This window comes from Rhinatrema bivittatum, chromosome 4 (assembly GCF_901001135.1).
Source record: "Rhinatrema bivittatum chromosome 4, aRhiBiv1.1, whole genome shotgun sequence".
Classification (NCBI taxonomy): domain Eukaryota; kingdom Metazoa; phylum Chordata; class Amphibia; order Gymnophiona; family Rhinatrematidae; genus Rhinatrema; species Rhinatrema bivittatum.
The window spans coordinates 66,908,474-66,935,691 of record NC_042618.1 but is presented as its reverse complement, the minus strand read 5'-3'; the positions used below and the strand labels follow the sequence as shown (position 1 = coordinate 66,935,691).

The following is a 27,218-nucleotide window of genomic DNA, read 5'->3' as shown; positions in this document are numbered from 1 at the left end:
TGTGCGCTATTTGAGGTATTTAGAACGTTCATACAATGGGCCATGATGAGGCATAACGGATGCGAAGCTATGTTACATTATTTAGATGATTTTTTTGTTTGTGGGACCTAGCGGGACCAGCATTTGTCAGCGGCAGCTAGAGGATTTTCTGGAGGTAATACAGCCATTGGGAAAGATAAGACGGAAGGGCCGGTTACTATGCTTGCTTTCTTAGGGATCGAATTGGACTCGGTATGAATGGTGTCACAGTTGCCCTATGATAAAGTAGTTCAGCTGAGGGAATTGGTGAGGCTGCTGCGAAGGTCGGCTAAAGTAACTTTAAAGCAGATGCAGTCACTGATTGGTTCATTGAATTTTGCATGTGGGGTGATTCTGATAGGGCGCACATTTATTCGTAGGCTGTCAGCTAGAACTGTAGGAGTAAAGGCAGGTCATCATTTCATAATAGTTATGCAAGCTGTGAAGGAAGAATTGGGGGTATGGGAGGGTTTTTTAGACTTGTTTAACAGAGTATGCAAGAGGCGGAGGTATCAAATGAGGAATTGGCATTGTATTCTGATGAGGCTGGGGCGACTGGTTTTGGTGTGTATTTCCAGGGGCAGTGGTGTGCGGAAAGGTGGCCAGGGGATTGGGAGGAAGAAGGGTTAAAAAGGAATATCACATTCTTAGAGCTGTTCTCTATAATAGTGGCGTTGGCCATTTGGGGGATAGATTGCAGCACAAAAAGGTGGTGTGGACGGTGGTTCTTCACATTCACCCTAAGTTATTCCCTAAGGGCTAGATTTTAAAAGCCCCGTGCGCGTAAATCCTACCGGATTTACGCGCGCAGGCGCACCTATTTTGCATAGGTTGCCAGTGAGCGCGTAAGTCCTGGGGCTGGAGGGGGCATGTCTGGGGGTGTGGTGACGGTTCAGGGGCGGGGCAGGCCAGGAGGGCGGCCTTGAGTCCCCCAGCACTGCGGCCTGTGCAGAGGGATGCCGAGGTGTCAGGCGTAACTTGCACAACAAAAGGTAGGGGGGGATTTAGGTAGGGCTGGGGGGGGGGGGGGGGGGAAGGTGGGGGGACACGAAAGGAAAGTTCCCTTCGAGGCCACTCCGATTTCGGAGCGGCCTTGCAGGGAACAGAGGCAGGCTGCCGATTTTGCGCAGCCTTGCGCGTGCCGACCCCGGATTTTATAAGATACACGTGTATCTTATAAAATCCAGCATACTTTTCTAAGATCTACCTCTAAATTAGTATTGGTTTTTCATGTAATCTAAGCCCTTGTTCTTCCTAGGCTGCGTGTGCATAACAGGGAGAAAGCTCTTCATTGGTTGTACTGTAAGCGGGCCTTGACCTACTATTTGAAAAGGGCTCAGCCTCATTGAAAATCTTCTCAGTTGTTTGGTCCTGTGCTCCTAACACATTAGGTGTGCTAGTTTGCCAAAAGAATTCCGTCAAATTGGCGAGCAGACTGAATTGCACACTGTTATGCGCTACTGGTCTACAAAGCATAGCTTCTCGTAGGGCTCATCAAGAGCCTTGTTGGCTACAGTGGTACACCTATCTGCCACCTCACTTAAAAACATTTACAAAGTTATGATTTGGTCATCTGTGCACACCCTCACATCCTATTAATGTCTGGACAATATGTCCAGTGATGAGTTTTGAACACAATAGTCCACTCTCCCCTGGTGGGGCTGGGTTTCCTTTTCTACATTTGGCTCAGTGTGCAACCTTTATCTTGGAACTTCCCCTTGTCCTGTCCAATTCAGTCTTGCTTGTCCAACAGAGACCACAAATTTGCTTACCTTTAAACAGGGTTCACCATAGACAGGAGGATGAATTAGCTATGCTCAATTCCTGCCTGCTTCCCTCGAACATTGACCATCTTGCTAAGCTCCAAAATTGACAGAGGGTTCACAAAACTGCTTGTGCATGAGAACTGCCATACATGCTCAGTAAGCTATTACTGAGCTTCAAGCGATGGGCCCATTGCTGCCATCAGATGACATCTCTCCTCCCCCACCCAATCATGGCTAATTGATCCTGGGTACAGATAAGCAAACTTGCTGTTTTGCAGATTTTTCTCCAACACTTACAATCAGGATTGGTACAGAGTAGTGGTTTCACCAAGGCATGCTGGCTGGGAAGCAGAAATTTATAAAAACGGGTGCTTTAAAAATAATTTTGTTGATATGGTACAGATATGTTAGAATTCTTCCTGGCTGAGTATGGCATCCTGCTTTTCTGGTAGTGCTACCCAGACCCTAGCCCTCTCCCCCCATGGAATAAGGCCATTGGTACAGCCTAGCCTGTAGCCAGGGAAGCAGCAGTGGCCTGGCCCACATAGGACAATTGTAATTTACCTGCACATGAAGAGGATGGCACACAAACCCATTGCTCTGGGGATTGGAGGCAAAGTTGGTAAGGAGATATTAAAAGATGAGCTGGAGGGCAAGCATCGTGGTTCAGGGGTAGTAATGTACTGCATGCAGAGGGACCTGGATCTGTGTTCCAGCTCAGCTCTATTGCTTCTCAAGTAGGCTGGGGCTTCTGCAATGGCAGCCTTCATAGCCCCTGTTGGGGGTGGGGGGGAAGAGTTATAATCCTTGCATAATGGTGGCACAGAGGCCAGATTTAGGACCCATGCTTCCAGAGTGCTAGGAAGAGGAGACCTGCTCTATGGTCCTCCTGCTGCAGACTTTCAAGGAGGGAAAAAGGCCCAGGTGGTTATAAATGAAGGCCAATTGTGCCAGATCCCAGCCATGGTTCCAACTGAGCTAGAAACACGTAGGAGTTCTCGGAAAATTGAGGAGGATTTAGGGGAAAGGGAAGAGGAAGATTTGTAGCACTATGTAACAAAGTCATCTTTTTTTTGTTGGAGCAGAAGCTTCGACGTTTGACTTGCTTCTCGTACCAATCAGTTTTATCTCCATGCTACGGTTGTAATTATAAACACTTAAGATTTCATAAAATCCCTGCCTGCCCCCACCCTGAGACTTACCATCTACAGAGAATATATTTTTACCTTTATAATAGATGTGTCATTAAGTATTGATGTTACTTTGTGATCTCAAATAAATACTACATTAGTCACTCGATTGTTGAAATGGTACTACAAATACTTACTGATCTACTTCTTCAGTGAAAAAACCAATGAAACTCCTTGATAACCCAGTGTATCTTGAAGCCTGAAAAGGATCCCAAATTTTTTTATCAGGCTCTGCAGGGCATTCAGAGGCAGAAAGGAACTTTTTTTTTTTTTTAATTGGGGGGCTAGTAGCACAAGCAGTCTTCTACTGCATTACAGCACACTGAGTTTCCATTTTCAACTAGCCTGGGTACTAGGCTGGCCCTAAGAACTAACATTTTGGAAAACAGGTGAGCCCTCATTTGGAAAAAACAGTGTACAATTCAGGTGCTTGCACCTTCAAAAGGATATAGACTGGCTGAAGGGTGGCTACTAAAATGGTCAGGGGTCTTTGTTCTAAAGCATATAGAAATAGACAAATATCTAGCTATATGAATGGATGTTTGCTGCAGAATATTACAAATTCAAATTTACTGTTAAATTTTGTTCAATCTATGACTGTATAATAGATGATATATGTAAATACATTTTTTTTAATGGAGATAAGACCTCAGTATTGGCAAGAGATTTGAAAAACAGAACCTTCTTGTTGGCCAGTTGTTACAGTCACTAATTTTAATTTTTAATAAAATAGCCTCAATTACTTTACTTCACACAATTTTAATTATTAACTTTAATTTTTAATTTCTGATTTTAATAAAATCATTTAAACTGAATATGTGTTTCTGAATAATTCTTTTGACGGCACTATTTAATCTTAGTATGATTGCAACAATGAAACACTTCAATTGAACCTTGTCCAATGTAATATTTGGTCTCCAATTTTCTACAAATTGATTTAACTTAAAGTGAAAATGATTTTGCTTTTGTGGTTTCTCAATTGTAACTTTGTTGAAAAGTGTCTAAACAATGATATTACAATGTTAATGAGACAATGTTGACACCTCTACAACTGGATAGGCTTGGGTAGATGTTAGATGAATGTCACAATGAAAAAAGATTCATGTTTCTTCTTGATTGTAACTTTGTGACAAAAAAAGCAGGGGGAGTGTGAGTTGGAGAGAGAGAGAGACGCCCCCGATTGAGCCACCATTGGGAAGGACAACCTAATTACAGGACCGCTGAGAATCGCTGGAACAGCTGCGAGGCCGTGAGCCCCGTGAGTGGAGGCGTGTCCGATGTCAACATCTCGCGTCTGCTGGCTATAAAATCATACAGCAGAGCCGAGAGAATTGGGGAGCGTGAGTTGGAGAGAGAGAGAGACGCCCCCGATTGAGCCACCATTGGGAAGGACTACCTAATTACAGGACCGCTGAGAATCGCTGGAACAGCTGCGAGGCCGTGAGACCAGCGAGTGGAGGCATGTCCGATATCATCTCGCGTCTGCTGGCTATAAAATCGTACAGCAGACGGCGCACCGCCGTCACTGGCGCGCCGCCTAAGCTGCGCGCCACCAAAGGGGCGCGCGACTTTGGTTGGCTTAGGTCGGAGAAGTTGCCTGTACCCTTGATTGTTTGGCTAACGATAAAGTGGACTTCCTGAGTACCCCCGAGCTTATGGGGAGGAAAAGGAAAGTTAAAAGCATTCCCTTATCACCTATAACACCGAGGGGCCCTATGGACGAACACGTCATTCGACGGTTCGAAAAATCACCGCGAGAGGATGTTCAGGAGGAGCAGTTTTCTGCTTCACTAAGTCCTGGTGAAGGACCTTCATCTCCTCCACAACTTACAGCGTCAGTTTTTGAAGGATCCCCAATTTGGAAGTGGGCAACCCAAAAGATGGGAAGTGCTCAGCCAATGTTGGAGAGACTCAGATAAGTAATCAAACACAAATATCTAATATCGGTTTAATTATTCCTAAGGGACTACCAGAGAGACCAGAGCAGTGGTCACTGGATCCTCCAGATAACTTAACATTGAAAGATATTTGGAAACTGACTGCCAACTTGAGTAATAATGTTTCAAAAATGAATGACTCTTTGTCTGGTATAGTTAATACAAATACTGTACAAATAGAACAACATAGTAAGGAATTGAAAGGTTTGAAGGAAGAACTGTGGAAAGTAACTACCAAGGTTAAACTATTGGAAAGTTCTGGGGTAGCCCAGATTAAAGATAGTCTTACAATCCATAGGGATTTAGAAAATTATGAAAATATGTTAAGGTATAAAAATTTACGTTTGGTAAACTTTCCCCAGACTAGGCTTCTTTCACCAGTAGAAATGTTAAAAAAATATTGTAGAGAAATTTTGCAATATTCTGATAATGAACTACCAGTATTCTCAAAAGTATTCTACTTCCCCAAGAAAATTGGGGGGATGGGAGAAGAGAATTTAGAAATATCAACTATTGGTGTCTCTACATTTTTAGAAGAATCGGTGGACATTATACAAAATAGAGCTACATTATTTGTGTCTATGCTGTTAGAAAGTGATAAAGATAGGATGTTTAGGGATTTCCTAAAGAATAGAGAGTTAAATTTCTGTGGTCAACAGATTTTGATGCTTCATGATGTATCCCGAGCCACTCAGGCTAAGAGGAGGCATTTTCTCTCCCTGAAAGTTAAGGTGTTAGCCCTAGGGGCCACTTTCTTTCTTAATATAACATACTGACGGATATTTAACTACAGGGGTAAGAAATATAGTTTTGGGGACCCATTGCACTTAGAAACTTTTATTTCAGACAAAGATAGAAATGGAGGAAATGACACAGAAGGTCAATAGAAAGCCAATTCTCTCTCTCTCTTTGTAAATTTAGCTGTTATAATATGTATTTAAGTTCCCCCACAATATGTAATAGAAATGAATATTTCTTTATGGAAATCTTATGTAATAATTGTGAACATTGTTATTACATTCTAATATTTTTGTTTGAAAGTTTTTAAATAAATTCAATAAACTGTAAAAAAAAAAAAAAAAGCAAATCAAATTTTTGTTGCAATGTTTTAAAGCAATGTGAAGCGCCGTAGTAGCTAAGTTAGCTTAACTGGCTTTCCAGACGGTATCATATTTTTGTTGCAATGTTTAAAGGCAATATAAAGCGCTGAAACAGCTGAGTTAGCTTGACTGACTCCTCAGACGATAACATATCCAAGCTTGCTTGACTGTTCAATAAAAATTCAAGTTCTACAGCAAAACATACGCTGAAACTTTGCAATGTTATTTCAGTCTCATGGTATATATCACACAGTCTCAAATGTATTTAGGTGATAGTCCTGACAAATTTTGAAAACGGCAGAACACTTATCTTTTGTTTGTGGTGACCGTCTTCGCTGTAAATTTTAACCACTCTGCCGTACTTCAGACCCGAAGGTCTATTAACCGCCACCAACGCGGCTGACGTTTCGCCTCAATGGAAGAGAGGCTTTATAACAAGGGTTGAGAGTGACAGGACATAGACTGAGGAGTAATGTAAGGAAATATTTCTTTACAGAGAGGGTGTGATAGATACCTGGAACAGCCTCCTAAGGGGGGGGGAGGGGAAGAGACAAAAACAGTATCTGAATTCAAGAAAGCATAGGATAAATGGAGGGGATTCACTGAGGGGATGATGGGAATTGTTAAGGACTATATAGTATTGGATAGATGGGTAGACTAGATGGACCATCTGGTCTGTTTCTGCTGTCATGTTTTAATTCACATGCAAGAGACAGATTTTGCCATAATGGATGCTCAAGTATACTTACTAATTAAAAATATTAGTTGACTTGTTTTAAATTAAAAAAAAAAAAGTCACAAAAAAAATAAATACCTGTTCTGGAAAGTAAATGGTTAATAATGCAGTGTACACAGTGGGCACCATGTTCTAAGGAAAGAGTGCTCAAGTTATCAGCTACAACTTGCAAACATTATAGTTTTCACTTTAAATTTGTAAGCTGTTCTATTGCATTCACTGCATACATACAAGTTATAACATTAAGACTGAAACCTTACTGTACACAGCCATCACCCCATTGCCTGTAATTTGTAACACTATTCTTAGCAAAGCATGGCTCTGGTGAATCACAGACTGCTTAAAGAATTGCTGTTGAACACACCATAAAAAAAAAAAAAAAGATATAGGTTTTTGTTTTTTTTATTTCACACAGGGTGGGATTTACAACCTGCCATATAGACCCAGCACATTACACAGTGCCTCATTTTAGTTAGCTTGGATTTACAAGTCACACAACTAGAAAGGAAAGAAACATCTTGATGTTTTAAAGCATTTATCTTGATTAAAATGAAGTCAGATGGTCCAATAATTTACTATTAAAATATCTAATGCACATGCAATTACATAATTGCATGCCATCTCAATACAAGATCCAAAAATCCTAAGAAGTGAAGGAAAAAACATGGCGAGGCAGAGTGACTTCTTAAGCATTCACAGATTTCCTTCATCTTTGAAGATGAGTCTTGCTAAGAAGCTTTCTGGTGTTTCTTTGGTATGATAAGAACAGCAAACAGAAAGGTCACTCCTGCTATAGTACTTTTAACTACAAAGCAATTAAAAGTAGTGCAAATCCAGCTCTTCCACCAGTAAAAAGATCTCATACCAAATAACTCTTAAAATGACAGTACATACGATGTTGCCCTATTTTTATAACACAGGGAAACAAAGTTTAGAAACCACATTCAAACTTCTGAGAAAGCATACCTCACACTGCATCTTTTTGCTGTAATTATGGGCAGGATATGAGAGGTCTCAACATTTAATGTAGAACAGTACAGCACATGGTGGGCCCAAGGATTACACTAAGGGCCTGCTTCACATGGGGAGGCTGAGGGTCCAATTAAAAGGACTGAAAGCAACACCCTCTCAGCAGCACAAGCTAGGACCAGTCTCACTGCCATGGGCCATGGTTTGCCCACCTCTGCATTACATAACACATCAGACATCCTCTGTGTTAAGAGCCGATATCTCAGTTTGCAGCATATTCAGCTATTTTATCCCCTCTAGAACCGCTGACCTAAAGTAGCCCAACTTTGTTTGATGTGAAAAAAACTGTGTGTCAATGCTTAGCAACAAAAGGCAGAAAACTCCAGATAAATTATTAAATACAATGTATTCCACTCAATATGCAAAATGTTACCATTGCTGTCATCCTGTATAAACAAAAAGGTTTCTCTTTATAAAAAACTAAACTTTTTTTTTTTTTTTTTTATTGTTGTTTTAACCAGGCACTATGTAACTGAATGGAGAAGATTTACTACTGCATCTCTGTCACTTTGCAGGCTCTTTGTTCATTAGCGGTGTCCAGTGTATGCCTTGAACCAAGAGGTAACAGAAGCAGCCGCTGAGGAAATCATCCCACCTGCGCTACTACTGCCAATGGGCTGCGAGAGCTGCGTGCTCTCACTCTGCAGCATCTCCAGCGGCTGGGAAGGAATATCGTAAAACTTGGGGCTTGGCAGGTTCTCCCAATCTGTTCCTAAATCAGTTTCTTCATCGCTTATGTGCTCATCTCCACTTTCATCTGTGTCTCCTGTGGCACTGGGATCCAAAAATTCCATGGAATCTTCCAGATCAGCACTGATTTCAAAAGGCCCAGACCTGTGTTAAGAAGGACAAAATGACATGACTGTTTTTCTGTAAAGCCCCCCTGGCAAGAGGTCACGAGCAAGGTCACCCGGAAATTATAGGAAAACAAATGCAGGCATTTCTGGGTAAAAGTAAAAAAAAAAAAAAAAAATCAATCTGATCTTTATCCATCTTTGGAATTAGGATGTTTTATGCAATGCACAACGTACAACACTCACAATACATGAGATCAATGTATAAATTAACTATATTCGTGTTTCTTCACATTGTGTGCATAAGATTTTAGCATTTTTTTTCCATTGTCATACAAATTCAAAATTTTTCTCCTAACTTCAGTCCTTTCACTTTCCAGCTTTCTTCGGGTCAGGGCTCATTTTCCTTTTGTTCCTGGTCTCTTTTTGTGCTACCATCCTCTGCATTATCTATAACCCCCTCTCTGTTACCTTCTCTGCTGCCCCTAGCCTTTGTGGCTCCATCTTTCTAGTAATGTCCATTCTCTTACCAAAAGACTTTCAACTCTATCTATTTGCTTCATCCACTCTTCCTGCCTTCTTCTCTGTAGTCCTTTAGTTTATACCACTTACTATCTTCTTTCAAATATATTCTTTCCATCTCTTCTTCTACTCAGCCACTACCATCACCCTCCTTCACTCTAGCCGGCTCTCTCCCACCCACTACCTGGAACCACAGGGAAGGAGCTGGGACTCCCGCAAAGGCGGGCAAATGAGGCTACCATCAATGATGAGCCTCTCTGCTGCGCAGCTGCCACAGATTTCATGGTCTGTGTGGTGTTATTTTGCAGTTATGACAACACACATAGCAAGCATGAGATGGCATCGCTGTTAAGAGAAGAGATCCCCACTGGCTGAGCGAGAGCCTCTCGTGTACCTGTTGTAGCAGCAGCCCGTACCCTTCCCCTGGGTGATTTTGGTTTTTATTGTATCTGCCATCCCACAGAGTAAGAAAATGAAAAATCAGAATGCAACTGTAGTGACCAAACTTACAAATGACAATAGTCAAGTAGTTTGTTTATTTTTAAGTGTAGGCAGCGTTTTAAATCAGTTACATAAATTGCTTGCTATGAAAGTGCCTAAACTTCAGTGAGCAATCTCCTACCATGCTTTCATCCCTCAGACCTACATGTTCACAAATATACAATACACAGGAAAATGAACAGCATGCTAAAAAAAAAAAAAAAAAAAATTCCCTTAGTCATTCCTTTGTAATTATATTGTAAAATGGTTGGTCCTGACTTTATCCAAATGATCACTGCACCACAATAATTACCAACTGTAGGGAGAAATATTTCAAGAAAATTAAATCAACATAAGGCACAGTTATTTCAAGTATTTAACAAGTTACTTATAAATATTAATATACCACTTCGATATAGCCCACTATGTCCAACAATGTTTGAAAAGCATCCATTCGATTAAAGTAAATGGTGATGATTCAATGTTTATTGTGTGCAAACATATGCATTAGCTCTCATTCAGGGCTTGCCAAACCCATACAAGTGTAACCCCTAGGTAATGCAGCATGGAGCTTACCTGCCTAAGTTTTCGGTGTCAGGACTGACCAGGTACATAAGGTTCCTGAGTGTATGCAACGGATGCAACAGGTCTAAGTTCACATGCTCCAAGAATGAAATGGAGAAAAAACAAGGACCCTTAGTGTCAGATTGCTGTAAATTCTATCAATCAATTTAAAGCAATTTTAGAGAGGGACAATTTACAACTAAGTTCCCCCTTTCAACAAACTGAGCAACTGGAAGACTTTTTATAAGCCCAGTTACACAGTAATAACAATCAGAAGAAATTCACATTTTCTTATTTTCTATTTATTGTTAATAATAAATGAAGGTATGAATGTTTTGATGGTTTCTCCTTTAACTATCCTTCCCTTTATGAAAAAGGGAATCAGGGTGCTGTGGGGCTAACTGACATTAGAAAAATCTTCTAGTGCAGCCTGTATATATTATATGCAAAATATGAATTCAGGATAGACAGTGGAACAATTCCACTGAAGGATATATATAAGAAGCAGAGGGCATGGCCATAAGACTGGCAAATCATTTTCCAAAATACATAAAAATATGAAGTAAAATATATTGGACAAAAAAAAAAAGAAAAGAGCAGCAATGCATAAAACCTGGAGAGACCTAAGTCAAAGACAAGTTGATCTTTTGAGCAAAATGCATGGTGATTATTCTGATTAACATCTTTAGATTTACTTTTGCCTACCTGGGAAAAGCAGAGGTAAAGAATATTTGCATTCAACTTATTCACTGCCCGCGTAAACTTCCGTCTGTTGAGATTCTCTCCACAAAACTCACTGCAAGACAAATAACCACACACATCTCACACAATAGCTACTGATATTTAATACACCAAAAGACTTTTGCATTTCTCAAACTGAATAGGTTTTGGTTTCACACAGTCAATTTGCTTCATAGACTGAATCCTGAAAATCTGCCACAGGTGATGGGAGTGGGGTGAACCTTTGTTTCAACCCTTATGTACCATCACTGGCAGTTTGAGCAATGCCACCAGTTGTGATTACTGAAGTTTAAACAGAGCTGATCAACTCTCCAGGTTTTCTAAGCTACAAACCACAGCTCTCCTTGGCCCTGCTGTAGGTCTGGTTTCCACCCCACTGAAGAAACTGGTCCACCATTTCCCTCATTCTCTCTCCATATCTATAATACTGACATCAAATATTCACCAGCAAAGATACTCTGGTGGTAAACAGCTCGAAACAAGATACTAGGTGGGGAGTGAAAAAGACAGGCCACCAAATATCAAACAGTGATTGTGTGATACAAACGAAGTTCATTACTTACCTGTTATAGAGTTTCTTGGGAAGATTCACGTCAAGTATATGAGATAATGTATTAACAAGCTGAGTTGCATAGCACAGGGCAGCACTGATGGTGTAGGCAGGGTTATTGTGCTCCGTATCTAAAATAAACACATAGCATATAAATACTGCCCTTTATCACATCCATGGTGGATTGTCCGATCAAGCACAAGACATGAAAAATATACCTATAGCAATGAGATAAATATTTTAAGGACTAGTCAAGTGTCAGTGTATAATTACTGTCAATTACGTCTTTGGGGTAATATATTCAAATGTTTACTATCTCAAAATTGCTTGACTCATACTTTTCAAGGTAGCTAAGTTGGTTATTCCTGTTTTGGTGAATCAGTACTGGTCTAGCCCAAAGGCTCAGTAACAGCATTATGTACTACTATATGGAAAGTAGTATGTTCAGTTCTTGACTCCAGCCTTCTTCCCCTCCCCAAATTGACAGGGGAGTCCTAGTTATCATTCAATGACATTAACTATTGGTTGTATTTAAGGCCCACATTTGCCAGGTTCTAGAAGACACCCCGATGCATGGTCCCTGAGAGATAGGTAGGTTGAAAGGGATGACTGTGAACGAAGGCTCATGGTGTCAGATTTCAGCTCTTTTCCAAATGATCTAAAACCCAAAAGAAAAGGAGAAAACTGCTGGGACAGAACAAAACCCCACACCCCACAAACAGCACTCTACTGCGCACAGTCCTATCACCAGGAGGAAGATCAATTTCTTGCATGGCTGCCCAAGTAAATACATTTGCACAGACCAAAGTAAATGAAATCTTTTTCATTGCATTTACAAGTCAAACCAGAAAACCGATATCTGCGAGTTTCAAGGAAGGAAAAGCATGTGGATGGAAAGTTTGTGAATTTTAATTTTGCCTCAGCATCCCACCAGACCAGTCCAGCTGCACGGGTTTTGCTCCTCTAACAGCAGGGGGAGAAAGAACAAGAGCTTTGCTGACATCAGCTTATATAGGGAATTATACCACCTGCGGTCCCTCAGCAATTTTTGGTTTCCAGCAAATGGTAGTCTTGCCAATCTTGCAGTCTAGTGAACAAATTGTTTTCAGTGGGGTTTGCTGCTTGCAATCACCTGCCTAGATGAGTAGGGAATGGGTGGCCCCTTTCTGGCTGGATCCTTTACAGTGGGGGGGGGGGGGGGGGGATAGCCAGGGACACTGGTTCCTCCCCCCGCTCCTGGGGGACTAGTTGGGGTTTGGAGGGAAGGGGAGCTCTGGGGGGAGTGCGCAGACATTGGACATTTCCTGAGTTTGTGTTATTTCTTGCAAGTTTAAAAAAAAAAAAGAGCAAAAGGAAAAAAAAAAACAGCCAGCAGCTGCTCTCCCTGCCGCAGGGGAAATTATCCAAAGTTTTTCTTTTTTCTGTGAGACTGGGATTAGGGGACGGCTGTTAATGTTAGTGTGCTGAGACGATGCAACATGGCTACAACAGTGAAGCATGGACCATGCTGTATGGCCTGTGAGGATCTGTGCAGGAGCACCTCAGCCTCGGGTCTGTATCATGCTTGTACTGTAGGAGGAAAGGGACGTTCCCCGGACCTTCCTCCGAGGGGGAGACAATGGCTTCTACTGAGTGGTCGCATGCAGGACCTGACAGGAAGGGAAGGTGAGACCTGACAAGGGCAGGAACAATGGCCATCTTAGAGGCCAGCAGCAGCAGAGGTAGAAGTGCCATTTCAGAATCTCAAGTGTCATCTCCTGCAGGGGTGGGAATGAGGTGGAGAGACACCCAATTGGACTGTGGGAGGAAAGAGGCCTGGAGCCTTTGTCGTGAGGCTGAATGGCTCAGTTCTCTTTCACACTCTTCTCCCTGGAGTTTGTAGTGCTGATACACCAGGCTTTTTTTTTTTTTATAAATCTAACAGGACACAATTCCAGTTAAGTCTGGTTCAGTTTTACAGGCTTCCTCTGGCCTCAAGCATAGGTGGCCAGGAGAAAGTTGGAACTGGAAATGACCTTTATGGCTTTGGGTGCAGGGTTGCTGTACAGGACACAGAGATCTGTGATCAAGGATTGATTATTCAAGAGAGGAATTACGGGCTATGATTAACCAGACTCTGGCAGAGCTGGGCATAACAGGGGATCACGAGAAGCCTACCAAGGAGGGAGAGTATTCAATTTTGGAAGGGCTCAGAGGCCCAGCTCAGCTTCTTCTTTTTCATTGGAGTCATGAAAGTCTCCATCTCTGTGGAGTGGGAGATTCCAGATGCAGGCTTAAGGGATGAAAGAGCCATGACAAAATTCCCTAAGGTGGATGCCTTGGTATCAGCAGTCACAAAAAAAAAAAAAAAAAAGGGACTATGATACCAGTGGAAATGGATGATGCTCTGAAGGATGCTCCAGATAGAAGACACAGCTCCATTTGAAGCAGGCCTTTGAAGTTTCAGCCTTGGTTTTCCCAGCAGCAATTTATAGTAGTTTTATGTCCAGGGCATGTTTGCATTGGGTGTAGCAGATCCTGGTAGGCAGTGTAGATAAAGGCTTAACAGAATGAAGAGCTGAAGCTGGAATCTAGACTAGTCTTTATAGCAGATGCCCTCTACAACTTTATTAGGACCTCTGCCAGAGACACGGTGGCTTCTGGCTATGCGTTTGCTGTGGCTGCATAACTGGTCAGCAAATGTGGCCTCTAAGTCAAGGCTGAGTAAACTCCCTGCTCAGCAATATGAGTACACGTCCCACACAGAAACCTTCGATCAGCAAATAAAGCACTCAAACATTCCTTTAGTAAAGAAAGCGAGACTAACCCAAGTGAGAGAAAGGGCCTTATCTTTAGCAGGCCCCACACTTTGGAACACAATGCCTCTAGAGATCAGATTACAAAGATCTCAAAACCTTTAAGAAAAGTTTAAAAACATGGCTTTTTAAACAAGCTTTTTATAAAGAGACCGGAGAATAGAAAATAGACAGGAATAGATAGCGCACAGCACTATTCTAAGAATGTGCATTATAATAGTCTATGAACTCTATATCACAATAAACGTAATTGTAAACACTATGAATATGAATTTTACCTGTGAAAAGTACCTTACAGGTACACCTGGTCATGACCTACTTCACTAAACAATTGTCTTTAATGATTTATTGTAACTGAACCTTTTGTGGCACCTGTTAGAATGTACTATGGTACACATTCACCTATATTAATTTATGTGCCTACATGTAAACCATTGCGATGGTATATAACTTAGTGACGGTATAGAAAAGAGTTTAAATAAATACAATAAATAAAGAAGCTGGTAAAGAACCTGGAAGAGCTGAAATCCATTACGTTGCCATAACATAAGCCTAAGGGGGTCTAAAAAGGGATCCCTAACAGGTCAAAATTTAGGGAAGCAAGACTTTACTGGCCAAGAAAGGAAATGTCCTCTCAGAGCAAGCATTACAGAAGCACGTCTCAGTCCTTTTGTGGAAGTAGGAGGAGAAGCCTTAGGGATGACGACATAGGTTCTAGAGGTTTACACTCCACTTTAAAACATTGAAGGGCAGCTCTCCCCCTCACAAACGTTAGTGGGTTCTTTCTATCGTAAGAATCAGCTACGTGTCAAGAGTTTTCTTGTCAGATGGTGGACGCTTTCAGGGTATATTCGTCTCACGTGACAATTAAGAATTAGACAGTAAGATCTGTTCTAGATTACCTCCTCTAGTTGGCGGCGTTAATACTGGGTGCAAGGATAGAATGTCACAGGCATCTGGGCTTAGCATTCAGGGCTGCAACCGGAGGGAAGTTGCACTTACTTGGAGAGGTAAGGTAGAGAAATAATGGCAAGGTCAGGAGCTGGAGAGTTACCAGGAGAAACACGTGGAACAGGAACACTGGATCCCGAACTGTGAAGCAGGAAGCTTTATGTGCAGGAGTGCTGTATATAAATACAAGTGCAGGAATTTTGGAATGTGAATACGTGAGCCAGAACAAGGCTTGGATATTTAGACAAGGCAAGGCTTGGAAATCAGGAAACATACAGGTAGTGCTTCCACAGGAAAGATGCAAAGACAACTGTTGAACCAGCAATGTGTGCCCTCTGAGAATGCCTTATATACTACTGCTAATAAGAGGCACACTCAATGCTGGTCCAATCAGATGGCTGTGGGGGCGTGTCTGACTCTCCCAGGAAACAGGCCAAATATACTAAAACTCCTGGGAAAGCTAGCAGCCTCTACAGTTTTGCAGCAGGATCACAGCCTAGAAATTCCAGGGTCATGGGTTCAAATCTCATTGACCCCGTCATAGAATAACACTCCTGACCCCATTCTATCTATTTCGTAGTCCCCAAGAAGGAAGACATGTTCATGCCTATCTGAAATTTAAAGTAGGTGAACAAGGACTTAAAGGAGTCCCACTTCCACATGCAAACTAATCGCTTGGTGATCGTACCAGTAATAAAAGGGAGAGTTTCTTATCGCCCTGAACCTTCCTGAGGCACAGCTGCATGTTTTTGATTCAAAAAGGATCATCAGAAGTTCCTCAGGTTTTCAATTCTGGAGGAACACTTCCATTTGGGTAAGCAACAGCCCCAAGAATAAACTTTCCAAGTTTATGGTGGTGATTGTGGCTGTTCTGTGAAAGGAAAGTGTTTTAGTTCATCTTTATCTCAATGACTGGTTGATTCAAACAAAGTCAGAGTCAGAGAGGGAGTGTCAGCAGTCAACATCCAGAGTAATCCAGCTGTTACACAATCTGGGTTGGGTGAGCAATTTTTCTCCAGAGCAAGCCTTTTCATGTTTTGGAGTATTTAGGAGCTCAATTTGACACACAGAATGGGAAAGTATGTTTGACAGTAGAAAGGATCACCAAGCTCCAGACACAGATTTCATAATCTTCTGCGTTAGGACCACAAAGTCCGGGAATAGATAACAGGAGCAATAGCCTCATTCTTGGATCTAGTTCCAGGGGCACCCATGAGGTCCTTGCAGAGTTCTTTGCTCTTTCAGTGTAAGCCTAAGTCTCAGGAGTACTAGGGTAATGTTACCTCTCTTGTCAGAAACCAGAATAAGTCTCTCATGGTGACTCTTGGATCAGAAATCTGTACAGGAGAAATGACTTGGAGATTCTGGGATGGACAATGGTAATGACAGATGCCAGTCTGAGTGACGGGGGGGGTGGGGGGGTCATTGTCACGAATGGTTCTAGCAGTCTTGAGCTGACCAGACAAAGGTAGCATGGTCCCATCAACCATTTAGAGGCAAGGGCAGCAAGAGGAGCCTTGATAGATATCCTGCTGTTGGTCAGCAGATGAGCAGAGTCTTTTCAGACAATGCTATGATGGTGGCATATGTGAACTGGCAAGGAGGAACCAGAAGTTTAGCAGTTTATCTGGAAAGGAGTCTCTTGTTCCACTGGGTGGAGAGTCATCTATGAGCTCTGTTAGCATCTCACATCGCCTGGATGGAGAATATCCAGGTGGATTCCTTGAGCAGGCACATCTTGGGTCCCAGAGAGAATGGAGTTGTCAGATTCAGCATTTTCCATTATCCTATCCAGCTGGGGAGAACAAAAAATGTATCAGATTATGACAAAAAGAACACTAAGTGGTTCTTCATTTGAAGAAAGGAGTTGGGTTCTGCAGGGCTGGATTGACTGTCACAACTGTAGCCACTAGGGATCTACTCTGTCTTTCTGCCATGGCCCATAAGAGGAAGTTTTATCCAAAGAAGAGAGATACAAGCAGGGTTGGGCTACCCTATTGTCTCACAGTTTGGCTATTGAGAGAAGGCTGAGGATCAGAGTTTTTCTGAAGTTGTAATTTCCACCTTACTTCAAGCAAAGAAAGAGGTTGACTTCCTTAGCTTATGTCTGGGTTTGGAAGGTGTTTGGGGCATGGTGTCCTGAAGCAGGGATTCCTCCTCTTAAAAGCATCAGTCCCAGTGATTCTATCCTTTTTGCAGAAGGGCTTACAGAGGAGCCTAACCATGAATTCCCTCAAAGTGCAGGTAGCAGCCATAATCCACTAAAGGGGGTAGAGTCCAGGGGACATCCCTGGCTTCTCATCCAGATGTGGGTCGTTACTTGAAGGGAGTTAAGCATCTTGGTCCTCCCACTTGGAGATCCATTTCTTCCCAGGACCTCAATCTGATATTGAGAGCTTTATACAAGGCTCTATTTGAGCCCAAAGAGGCATCTGTGAAGGACCTGATCCTAAAGACAGGCTTTCTTGTAGCAATCTGTTCAGCTAGGTGAATTTCAGAACTTCAGATTTTGTCATGCAGAGAATCATTTCTCAGGTTCTTGAAGGTTTGAGTTTACTTGTACGGTCCCTTCCTTTTTGCTGATATTTCATTACATTTGAAACAGACAGTGGAACTATCTTTCATAAAGCTGGAGTCAGGAGAAAGATTCAGCAAACATCATTTACTGGATGTGTGTGTAGAATCCTTCTCAGTTATTTGAAAGTGACTAATGCTTTTAGGAGATCAGATCATCTGTTTATGCTTTTTAGCAGTTAAAAGAGAAGAGATGTGAATCGGTTATTTACGCTTTCGAATAATAGAAGGACTAGGGGGCATTCCATGAAGTTAGCAAAGTAGCACATTTAAGACTAATCGGAGAAAATTCTTTTTCACTCAACGCACAATAAAGCTCTGGAATTTGTTGCCAGAGGATGCGGTTAATGCAGTTAGTGTAGCTGGGTTCAAAAAAGGTTTGGATAAGTTCTTGGAGGAGAAGTCCATTAACGGCTATTAATCAAGTTTACTTAGGGAATAGCCACTGCTATTAATTGCATCAGTAGCATGGGATCTTCGTAGTGTTTGGGTAATTGCCAGGTTCTTGTGGCTTGGTTTGGCCTCTGTTAGAAACAGGATGCTGGGCTTGATGGACCCTTGGTCTGACCCAACATGGCAATTTCATATGTTCTTATGAGAGAGATGGTATTGAAGGCTTTTTTAGCTAAATGGATTAAGGAGGAGATAAGTTCAGTCTATATTTCTAATGGCCTAGTTGTTCCTGAATATCTCAGGGCACATTCCACTAGGGCTCAGGGGGCCTCCTAGGAAGAACTTCATTTGGTGTCACCACAAAAGATTTGCAAAGCAGCAACATAGTCTTCTTTCCATACCTTATCCAAACATTTGTTCAGGCAACAGACGCAGTCTCCTTTGGGGCCAGACATATTGACAGTAGGCTTCCTCCCGAAATAGTGTGGGTTGGGTACATCTCATGCATCTGGACTGGTCTGGTGGGATGGGACAATATGGAAGGAAAAAATGTAGCTCTTACCTGCTATTTTTCTTTCCTTGAGCCCTACTGGATCAGTCCAGGATCCCACCCATTTTAGCCTTCAGTCTTTCTTTTTGCATGTTTTTTCAGAGATTTAAAGTTGTTGTGCACATTGCTCTTGGTTTAAGGTCCTCTGATAAGAGGGATCAGATCCTGTTTGGGGTCCACTTGAAAGTGTTTAACTCCTGCTTGTTCTGGGATCGGTTACTATTTGATTTGCTTTGATACAGATATACTGAGGGACAACAGGTAGCACAATTCCCTATATAGGGTGACTTCAATAACGCTCTTGTTCTCCATCTGCTGGTAGGGGAGCAAAACCCATGTATCTGGACTTGATTGGTAAGACTCAAAGGAAGAAAATTAGCAGATTAGAACTACATTATTTAATCTTTCCCAAAATACAAAGAAGCTTTTTAGACAGGAGTCTGAACAAGCTCTTAAAAATAAATTATGAGTCATACATATTTTGAAACAATCTAAAATGATTACTGTTGATTTCAAAATACTGTTCTTCCTACCGGGTCCTTGTGTTGTCTTTTTCTCTTCCACCCAATTGTAGTATGCAGAATAGTCTCCATTGCTAGGAAGACTAATCCAAGGCCCTGCAATGCTGATGCTGGTGTCACCATTGTGGTCATCACAAACCCATCTCCCCGAGAGATAAGTTGTTCTCCTGGCTTCCGCAAGCTTGCTCACAGTGCTAGAGGTCAGAGCATTGTCACTTTCAAAGGAGACATCTGCAGGGTCCCTGGGAGAACAAAAGATGCATGCATCTGTTGTAAAGGGCTTTTCAGGAATTTAGGAAGCTGCTTTCTGCTTAGCAGGCATTTAAAAAAGTATGCAAAACAAAACATCCTGCACAAAGAACACAGTATTTCTGCTCTAGCAACATCGCTTTGATAAACATTGTGTGTACTGCTATGATTTTCTGAAATTTTCCATTCTTTTGCTTCTGAAAATGGTCTAGCTGTAAAAAACTCTGTGGGAAAAAGGTATGGAATCCCTCCCTAGTTAGAGAGAGGTGGTTGGAGATAGTGTTCAACCAAAAGACACCACTCTCTTCCATGCAATTAATCATGAGGTTAAGTGGAATGTTTTAATAAAAAAAACAACAAAAAAATCCTCCTTCCCTTTAATTCAAGAAGCTATATTCTCTCAGACGCTAATGAAATGACCTTCATACTAGGCATCATCGGTACATGCTATCACGCTCTTTCTCAGCCTTATATATAAATCGGTCATACTATGATGGCAGTTCACTATAATTCATATATTTTTTTTTAGATTGCAATTAAAATATCCAAACTATTGTTCAATTGTACCAAATGAAAGAACTTATATTAATATTTTGTTGCTTGAAAAAAAAAAAAAAAAAGCCAAGAATCACTGTGAAATCAAATGCCTGCTGCAGATTCAAAGGTCATTTAATTATTATCTGAGAGAATATAGCTTCTTGAATTAGAAAAAAGGATTATTATATTTTGAGACATACAGTTTTACATTCTTAAAGGTGAATTTTAAAATCCCAGCATGCACATTAATTAGGGCATGCGTGAAGAAGTCAGGCTCACGTGCACTGAACGTATTTTAAAAAGTGCCCAGATAAGAGCGAAAATTCTGCTGTCCACACATCTCACAATTTTCAAAAAAAGGGGCTGGACAGAGCCAGGAGATGTGTTCATAAATACTTAAGTGCCCTTGTGCCATGCCAAGGTCCCCTGCCAGGTAACTTTACTTCTGATATGGATGACATGAAAGTTATAAAATAAAAGGATCGAGCCATTTCTGAGAGGTTTAAAGGGTATCAAACCAGAGGGGATTTGGAGGATCTGGCAACATTCAGCAGCATAGCATGGCTATGCTGCTGAATGTAACTGGATAAGTTCTAGTTATCTGGATAATTTATTTCCAGATAACTTTAGACATGCTATTGAGCACGTCTAACTTATTCGGTTACCTTAACTGGATAAGACTGGTTTTCCAAATAAGTTGTTTCACTGTAAACCGATGTGATATGTATTTTACATGAATGTCGGTATAAAAAAATTCTAAATAAATAAACATAGGCATTTATCCCTTTAAGATAACTGGATAAGCAGGGCTGCCCCAATCTGCCCATTGACTATCTGGTTATCTACTTAGCAGGATTAAGTGTCTTATCTGGTGAAATGGTGGCCGCTAAACATAGCAGGATAACTCCTACTTATCAGACTATCTAGTGCTAAACATGCTTTCAATATCAAGCCCATGATGTATGTTTGTTTATTTAAAAAAGTCTTCTAGGCTGAGTTATACAACTAACACTCAATTAGAATATAATTCACAGAGAACATAACTGTCATGTCAGTATGAAAACAGAAACAAAACAAAATGCCTGTAAGTTATTAAGAAAAAAGGACCACCTGTCACACAACATCAAATGCCTCAATAATATTAAAAGCCTGGCCAGCAGCTAAACTCAAATTAAAAGCCTGAATAAAAGAAAATTTTAATTTCTTTTTAAAAAACTTCAAATAGGCTTTCTTGTGCAGGCCGTCAGGTAGATTGTTCTAAGAAATAGGATCAGTCACTGCAAACATTAACTCTCCCTCAGCTCACAGGGTTTCACCACCCAAACAGATGGAAAGTCCAAAAGGCATAAACCTGAAGAGCATAAAAACTTCTCTGATGTGTTCGATTATTGAATTTTGTTTATTGTAACTTGCTTTGGGTCAAACTTTTATTCAAGGAAAGCAGTATATAATGGATAATTACTTACCTGATAATTTCGTTTTCCTTAGTGTAGACAGATGGACTCAGGACCAGCAGATGGAGACGGCACAAGCCAATGTCACCATCTGCCAGCAGATGGAGACGGCACAAGCCAATGTCACAGTATATACATATATACTCCTGCAATGACCCCAGCCTGCTAGTATTCTCTTCAAAAGCAACTGTGGACAGACTAGGAAAAAACAATTAAAAACAGCAACTGTACTCAACCAACAAGAAACACTGAATTCATGTAAGAATCTAGAATCATGTAAGAATCTAGGGACTGAATGAACACTTAATCAGTAATCCCTTGGGACCCAGAGCCCACCAGGACGACTATTGACACACTCATGCAGCAGTCAAGGGTGGGAAACTAAGTCCATCTGTCTACACTAAGGAAACCAAAATTATCAAATAAGTAATTTCTCCATTTCCTAGCGTATACACAGATGGACTCAGGACTAGTGGGATGTACCAAAGCTACTCTCGAACAGAGTGGGGGGCAACCCGCTGTCCAATCAACACCACACGTGCAAAGGTTGCATCCTCCTGGGCCTGCACATCCAGACGATAAAACCTGGAATAAGTATGCAAGGAAGACCATGTCACGGCTCAGCAGGTATCAATGGGAGACAACAAAAGAACTTCTGCCCATGACACTGCCTGAGCCTAAACCTGCACAGGCAATGGGTTTTCAGCATCCACATACATGACAGTTACCACCTCCTTAATCTAGTGAGCTATGGTAGCCCGCAAAGCCGGAGCACCCTGCTTGCTTCCGCCATGGAGGATAAACAGGTGATCTTGTCTTCTGGAAAGGTTCAGAAACCTCCAGATACCGCATGACAGGTCTCCTGAAATTCAAGGGGCGTAGGAGGCAATACTCCTCCTCATCCCTGACCTTATCCAGGGAAGGCAAGGAAATAGACTGATTCAAATGGAATTCTGAGACCACTTTGGGCAAGAAGAATGGAACAGTATGCAGCTGTAATGCCCCTGGAGTCACCCAAAGGAACTACTCTGACAAGACAAGACCTGCAGTTTGGAAATTTGACACGCAGAACATATAGAGCTTCAAGGAATTAAGGGCCAATCTTTTATTCAACCTATCCTGCAAAAAGTCCAGAATGAGTGGGATCTTAACTGAATAAGGAAGACCACAACACTTGACACACCAGGGCTCAAATACTCTCCAAACCCACACAGATTTAGGAAGTGGAGAACTTCCAAGCATGGAGTAAGGTGGCAATCACCGCAGAATATCCATGGCTTCAACAGGCAAGCCCTCTCAAGGGCCAAACCGTAAGACAAAACGGAGTCACATCCTCGTGAAGAAGTGGTCCCTGCTGCAGATCCATGTGCGGTGGAAGACGATGGGGGTCTCCACCAGGAGTCCTCACAGATCTACATACCATGGATACCTGGATCAATCCGGAGCCAGCAGGAGTACCAGCCCCTGTGGCCTTCCATCTTGTGAATTATTCACAAAGAAAGGCAAAAAGCAGCCTGTCTTCTGGCCAGACCTTTACAAAAGCATCTATGCCCAGGGACCACAGATCTCTCCTGCAACTGAAGAATCAAGGAACCTTCACATTTTATTTATTTTATTTATTTATTTGAGGTTTCTTATATACCAATAGCCGTTTGCACATCGTATCGGTTTACATACAACTAATAACTTATGGGCAAAGCCCCTTACAAAGAACAGTAGAACAATGTGGAAACAAAAATACAGGAGATATAATTGTAATAAATAGATCTATACAATAAAATACAAGAGATATATATGTATGTACGAGTAGGGAGTATAGGAGTTACTTAGGGAACTATATTCATGAAGATATCTTAAGGAGAACACTTATGCTGGAGGGGTCATAATACTATCAATACAATAACTTTAAAACTATAACACATTGTATGTAGAAGGGGTAAAAACAGCAGTGAGGAGCTGAGTAATTTAGAGATTCAAATGGAAGGTGGGGAAAACAAAAAATGGAGATAAGGGGGGTGGAAGAGAGAGAAAGAGGGTGAGGGAGGGCAGAAAGGAGGGCTTATAGAGGGTAGGAGAGAGGGAGATTCATGAGCTATACGGGGTGTTGCCAGCAGGTCTAAGAGAGATGTTGCCAGCAGGTCTAAGAATAGAAAGCCCCAGCGATCCATAATCAGCTGAAATGCCTTGGCTGACAACACCCATTCCCCTGGCTCTAGATCTCCCTGCTGAGAAAGTCTGCTCTTAAGTTGTCTTCTCCTGCAACATGAGAAGCTGAGATCATCCGTAGATGTCCTTCTGCCCATTCCATAAGTTGGTCTATTTCCTGTGACACTTACTGGCTCTTGGTTCCTCCCTGATGATTGATGTAGGCCATAGTCATAGTGGCTGAACTGCAAGCATGCCAATCGGACCGCCAGGGTTTCCAGGTGATTGATGTTCCAATGGGACTCCTCAGCATTCCAACGCCCTTGGGCTGTCAGCTCCTGACAGCGAGTTCCCGAACCCTGGAGACTTGGATCTGTCCAAGAAATTCCCAACTGCATTGCCATTATCACAAAGCATAAGGTTTCCATGTGAAAATGAGTCATCTTCAAATGATGGTTGATTCTTCTGAGATCCAGGATGGGACAAAAGGAACCATCCTTTTTGGGCACATCAAAATAAATGGAATATCGCCCCATACTTTGAGACATGGGCACTGAAACCACAGCCCTCAGCCTGAGGAGCCTTTGAAGCATAAACTACACTGCCTGCTTCTTCTGCCGGGAGTGGCAAGGAGACACCATGAACACATCCCAAGAAATACTGCAAAATTCCAACAAATATCCCTTCTCAAAACACCTCCAGGACCCACTGGTCCAATGTGATCTCGACCCACATCTGATAAAAGAGAGAGGCATCCCCCATCTCCTGTTCCAGAAGGTGGGTCAGCAAATCTTCATTGGGAAGCTCAGGAAGATCTACCACCCAAGCCCATTCCTCTCTTGGGCTGTCAGGACGAAATGACTGAGACCTACCAAAAGGCTGAGTCCTCTGAAAGATCGACCCTCTGTAGGATAAAACCGCATGGAACCCTGGAGACTGCCCCTCATACCAAAGGCCACTGCAATTGCTTCTTATCTTCTGGCAACCAAGGAAACGGAGATTTGCCCCACTTACTGGCCAGTTTCTCCAACTCACTCCCAAACAAGAATGAGCCTTTAAAGAGCATCTTTGTAAGATTAGCTTTAGAGGCTGCATCAGCGAGGTGGCAGAGGTACAGACCTGCGTCTGCTAAAAAGGTGGCAGTGTGCTCCATAACTGCTCTGGAATTCCCTCCAGAATCATCAACCTCCTTAGAGAGAAGCAGACAAGATCATGCCACAAGGGCACAACAGGGTATAAAGTCATCACCACTGCCTCAAAGGCTTGCTTAAGGATAGCCTCAATCCTCCTATCATGCACACTCTGTAAGGCCGCTCCTCCCTCCACAGGGATAGTCCTCCACTTAGAGACGGCATATACCTGTGCATCCACTTTGGGAAAACGCAAACACTCTCTCACATTTGGATCCAGGGGGTACAAGGCTTACAATGTCAGTCCCCCTTTAAAATTTGCCTCTGGGGCATCCCATTCAATATCAATCAATTCCTGAATAGTGTCCATCACAGAGAAAAAACAAGAGGTTTTATGCAAAAAAAATCAAAATGGGATTTTTCTTTGGCTCCAACATGACATCCACACCAGGAACACCCAGCTGTTTCAAAGTCTGGGAAATCAGGGCCAACAGTTCATATCTATGAAAGAACTGCAACATGGTTCTATATGGTTCCAGATCCAGAGGTTTTTCTCCATCATCTAGGAAATCAGGATCTGCCTCATCATCAATTTCATCCAGGTTCCTGTCAGGAATACCCGCAAGAAGACGAGGTGAGCCCCGGCACTTCCGCAAAGGACTGGATGAGAAAGGAGCCACCGGCTGAGGGTCCAACCTAACAGGATTGGGTGAAGAGGAGGACTGCACCTGAAGAAAAGCTTGTATGCTTTGAAAAAATTTCACCCAAGAAAAAGCAACCGGGTCCAAACCAAGCCCAGAAGGAACTGGAGTGAGGCCCACAGAACTGCCCTCTCCTGCAGTGGAGCCAGTCAAGGGAGAACCAAGGTCTGGCGTCCCTCCAGCCAAGGCCATACCCAACCCATCATCAGAATGGGAGGAGCCAGGCGTAGCAAAATCCGAGGAAGACAACTTTCCCTTAGAGTCCGAACAGCACTGACAAGTGCTAACTCCCATGACTCCCCTGTACCCCTGTATTCTGTAACTCTTGAATATTTTGTACATTTGCAACTTTCACCCATGACCCCCTGCTATCCCGTAACTCTTGTATATTTGCATTTTAGTTAACTCTTGTTACTGTTCCTTTCGCCTCTGTCCCTTCTCTTTAGTTTTGGGGTCCACCCCTTCGACCCTCCCCCCCCCCCCCCGCTCCCAGTTCTCCCCTCCCCCTGTTATTTGTATTTTCCACCTTTTTGTTATTCTGTAAACCGATATGATGTGTATTTTAATGTCGGTATAGAAAAGCTGTTAAATAAATAATAAAATAAGTTAGAAGACACGTCAGGCTGGGAAGTCCTAATATGACAGGCAACACAAAGAGGAAGGTGCTTAGACTTCTTGTTTACCAGCGCTCAAAATTCATGTGAACAAAAATTAAGTGCCGGAGAAGTAAGCGCGGCAAGGCACAGGCACAACTTGTACACCAAGCTAAAGCATTTGAAACCGTTCAAAATTTGTGCACGCAAAAGGCACACCCAAAACTGAGCACACAACATGTGCATGGAGCCAACGCACTGGGCACACAGACTGCATGTAGCGAGCAGCAAAGTACACACGAGCGCATGAAAACACCGCCATGGCCTACCATACGGCATGCAAGCTAAAAGCTTAACTGTGGTACCTAGCCCATCGGGGCTGCTCAACCCGCCAGGATACCCAGTTCTCCGACCCCAAACAGGAGCAGGAATGAACGTCAGGACGACTCACTGACCACAGAGACTGGAGGGAGTCCTAAAATCCCTCTGTCTCTAAAGGTAAAACTTTTTTTTTTAAACCTTTACTGAGCTCTGCGCTTATCAGCTGCAGGGCGGGGGGGCATCTGCTGTCACCACCATGCTTGATCTCCTGCACCTGCTGCCGTTCAGCTGAACAAGCAGCTAAGTCCACACCGGGAAACCTGGCTACTGGACCAAGGCACACCTCTGAGGAACCATGGAAATCACCTAAGGAATTCTCAACTGGGGGAGGGCCCTGTTGGTATCACTGCAGGAGAGCGGGGCTTTCTTTTCCAGAATTCAAATTTTCTGCTGGCAGGGTAGCATAAGCCACTGGTCCTGAGTCCACCTATCTACATGCTAGGAAACATAATACTTTTAGAATCAATGAAATGCAGCAATATAAAAATCCAGTAACTGCTCATCCCACCACTTCTGGCAAATATTTTAACAGGAAATATTTTAACAGCAAATATTTTAACAGGAACTTTTTTCTCTCTCTTATAAATGAAAAATGATATTCACTTGATTGTGAACAGAAACACTGTTTAGAGGAAGGTGAAAATGCCAGGTGTTCAGATGTCTATCCTTAAAGACAACCTGTGCTTAAATATCATTAGTAGGTGAATGTCTAGAGGCTGCTCACTGGATCCTTAAAGGGAATGTATTCAATGACTTCAGTGGCAAGTTTGTACCCTAGAGCTAGGTTAGCATGGAATATATAATCCCATCCTTTTTA

General features: G+C 42.3%; 1 protein-coding gene across 2 annotated transcripts in view; it reads right to left on the bottom strand.

Annotated features, from left to right (window-relative positions):
* Window positions 1–7,265: 7,265 nt before the first annotated feature.
* The window catches only part of ATG14 (autophagy related 14), a 59,004-nt gene continuing 39,051 nt past the window's right edge, over window positions 7,266–27,218 (bottom strand). For both annotated transcript variants that reach the window (XM_029598261.1, XM_029598260.1), the window contains exons 6-10: window positions 19,224–19,453; window positions 11,441–11,558; window positions 10,842–10,932; window positions 10,149–10,234; window positions 7,266–8,610 (exon numbers count right to left, since the gene is read on the bottom strand). In XM_029598261.1, coding sequence (XP_029454121.1) covers window positions 8,304–8,610; window positions 10,149–10,234; window positions 10,842–10,932; window positions 11,441–11,558; window positions 19,224–19,453 — 832 coding nt within the window. In that variant the 3' untranslated portion in view covers window positions 7,266–8,303. The remainder of the gene's footprint in view (window positions 8,611–10,148; window positions 10,235–10,841; window positions 10,933–11,440; window positions 11,559–19,223; window positions 19,454–27,218) is intronic.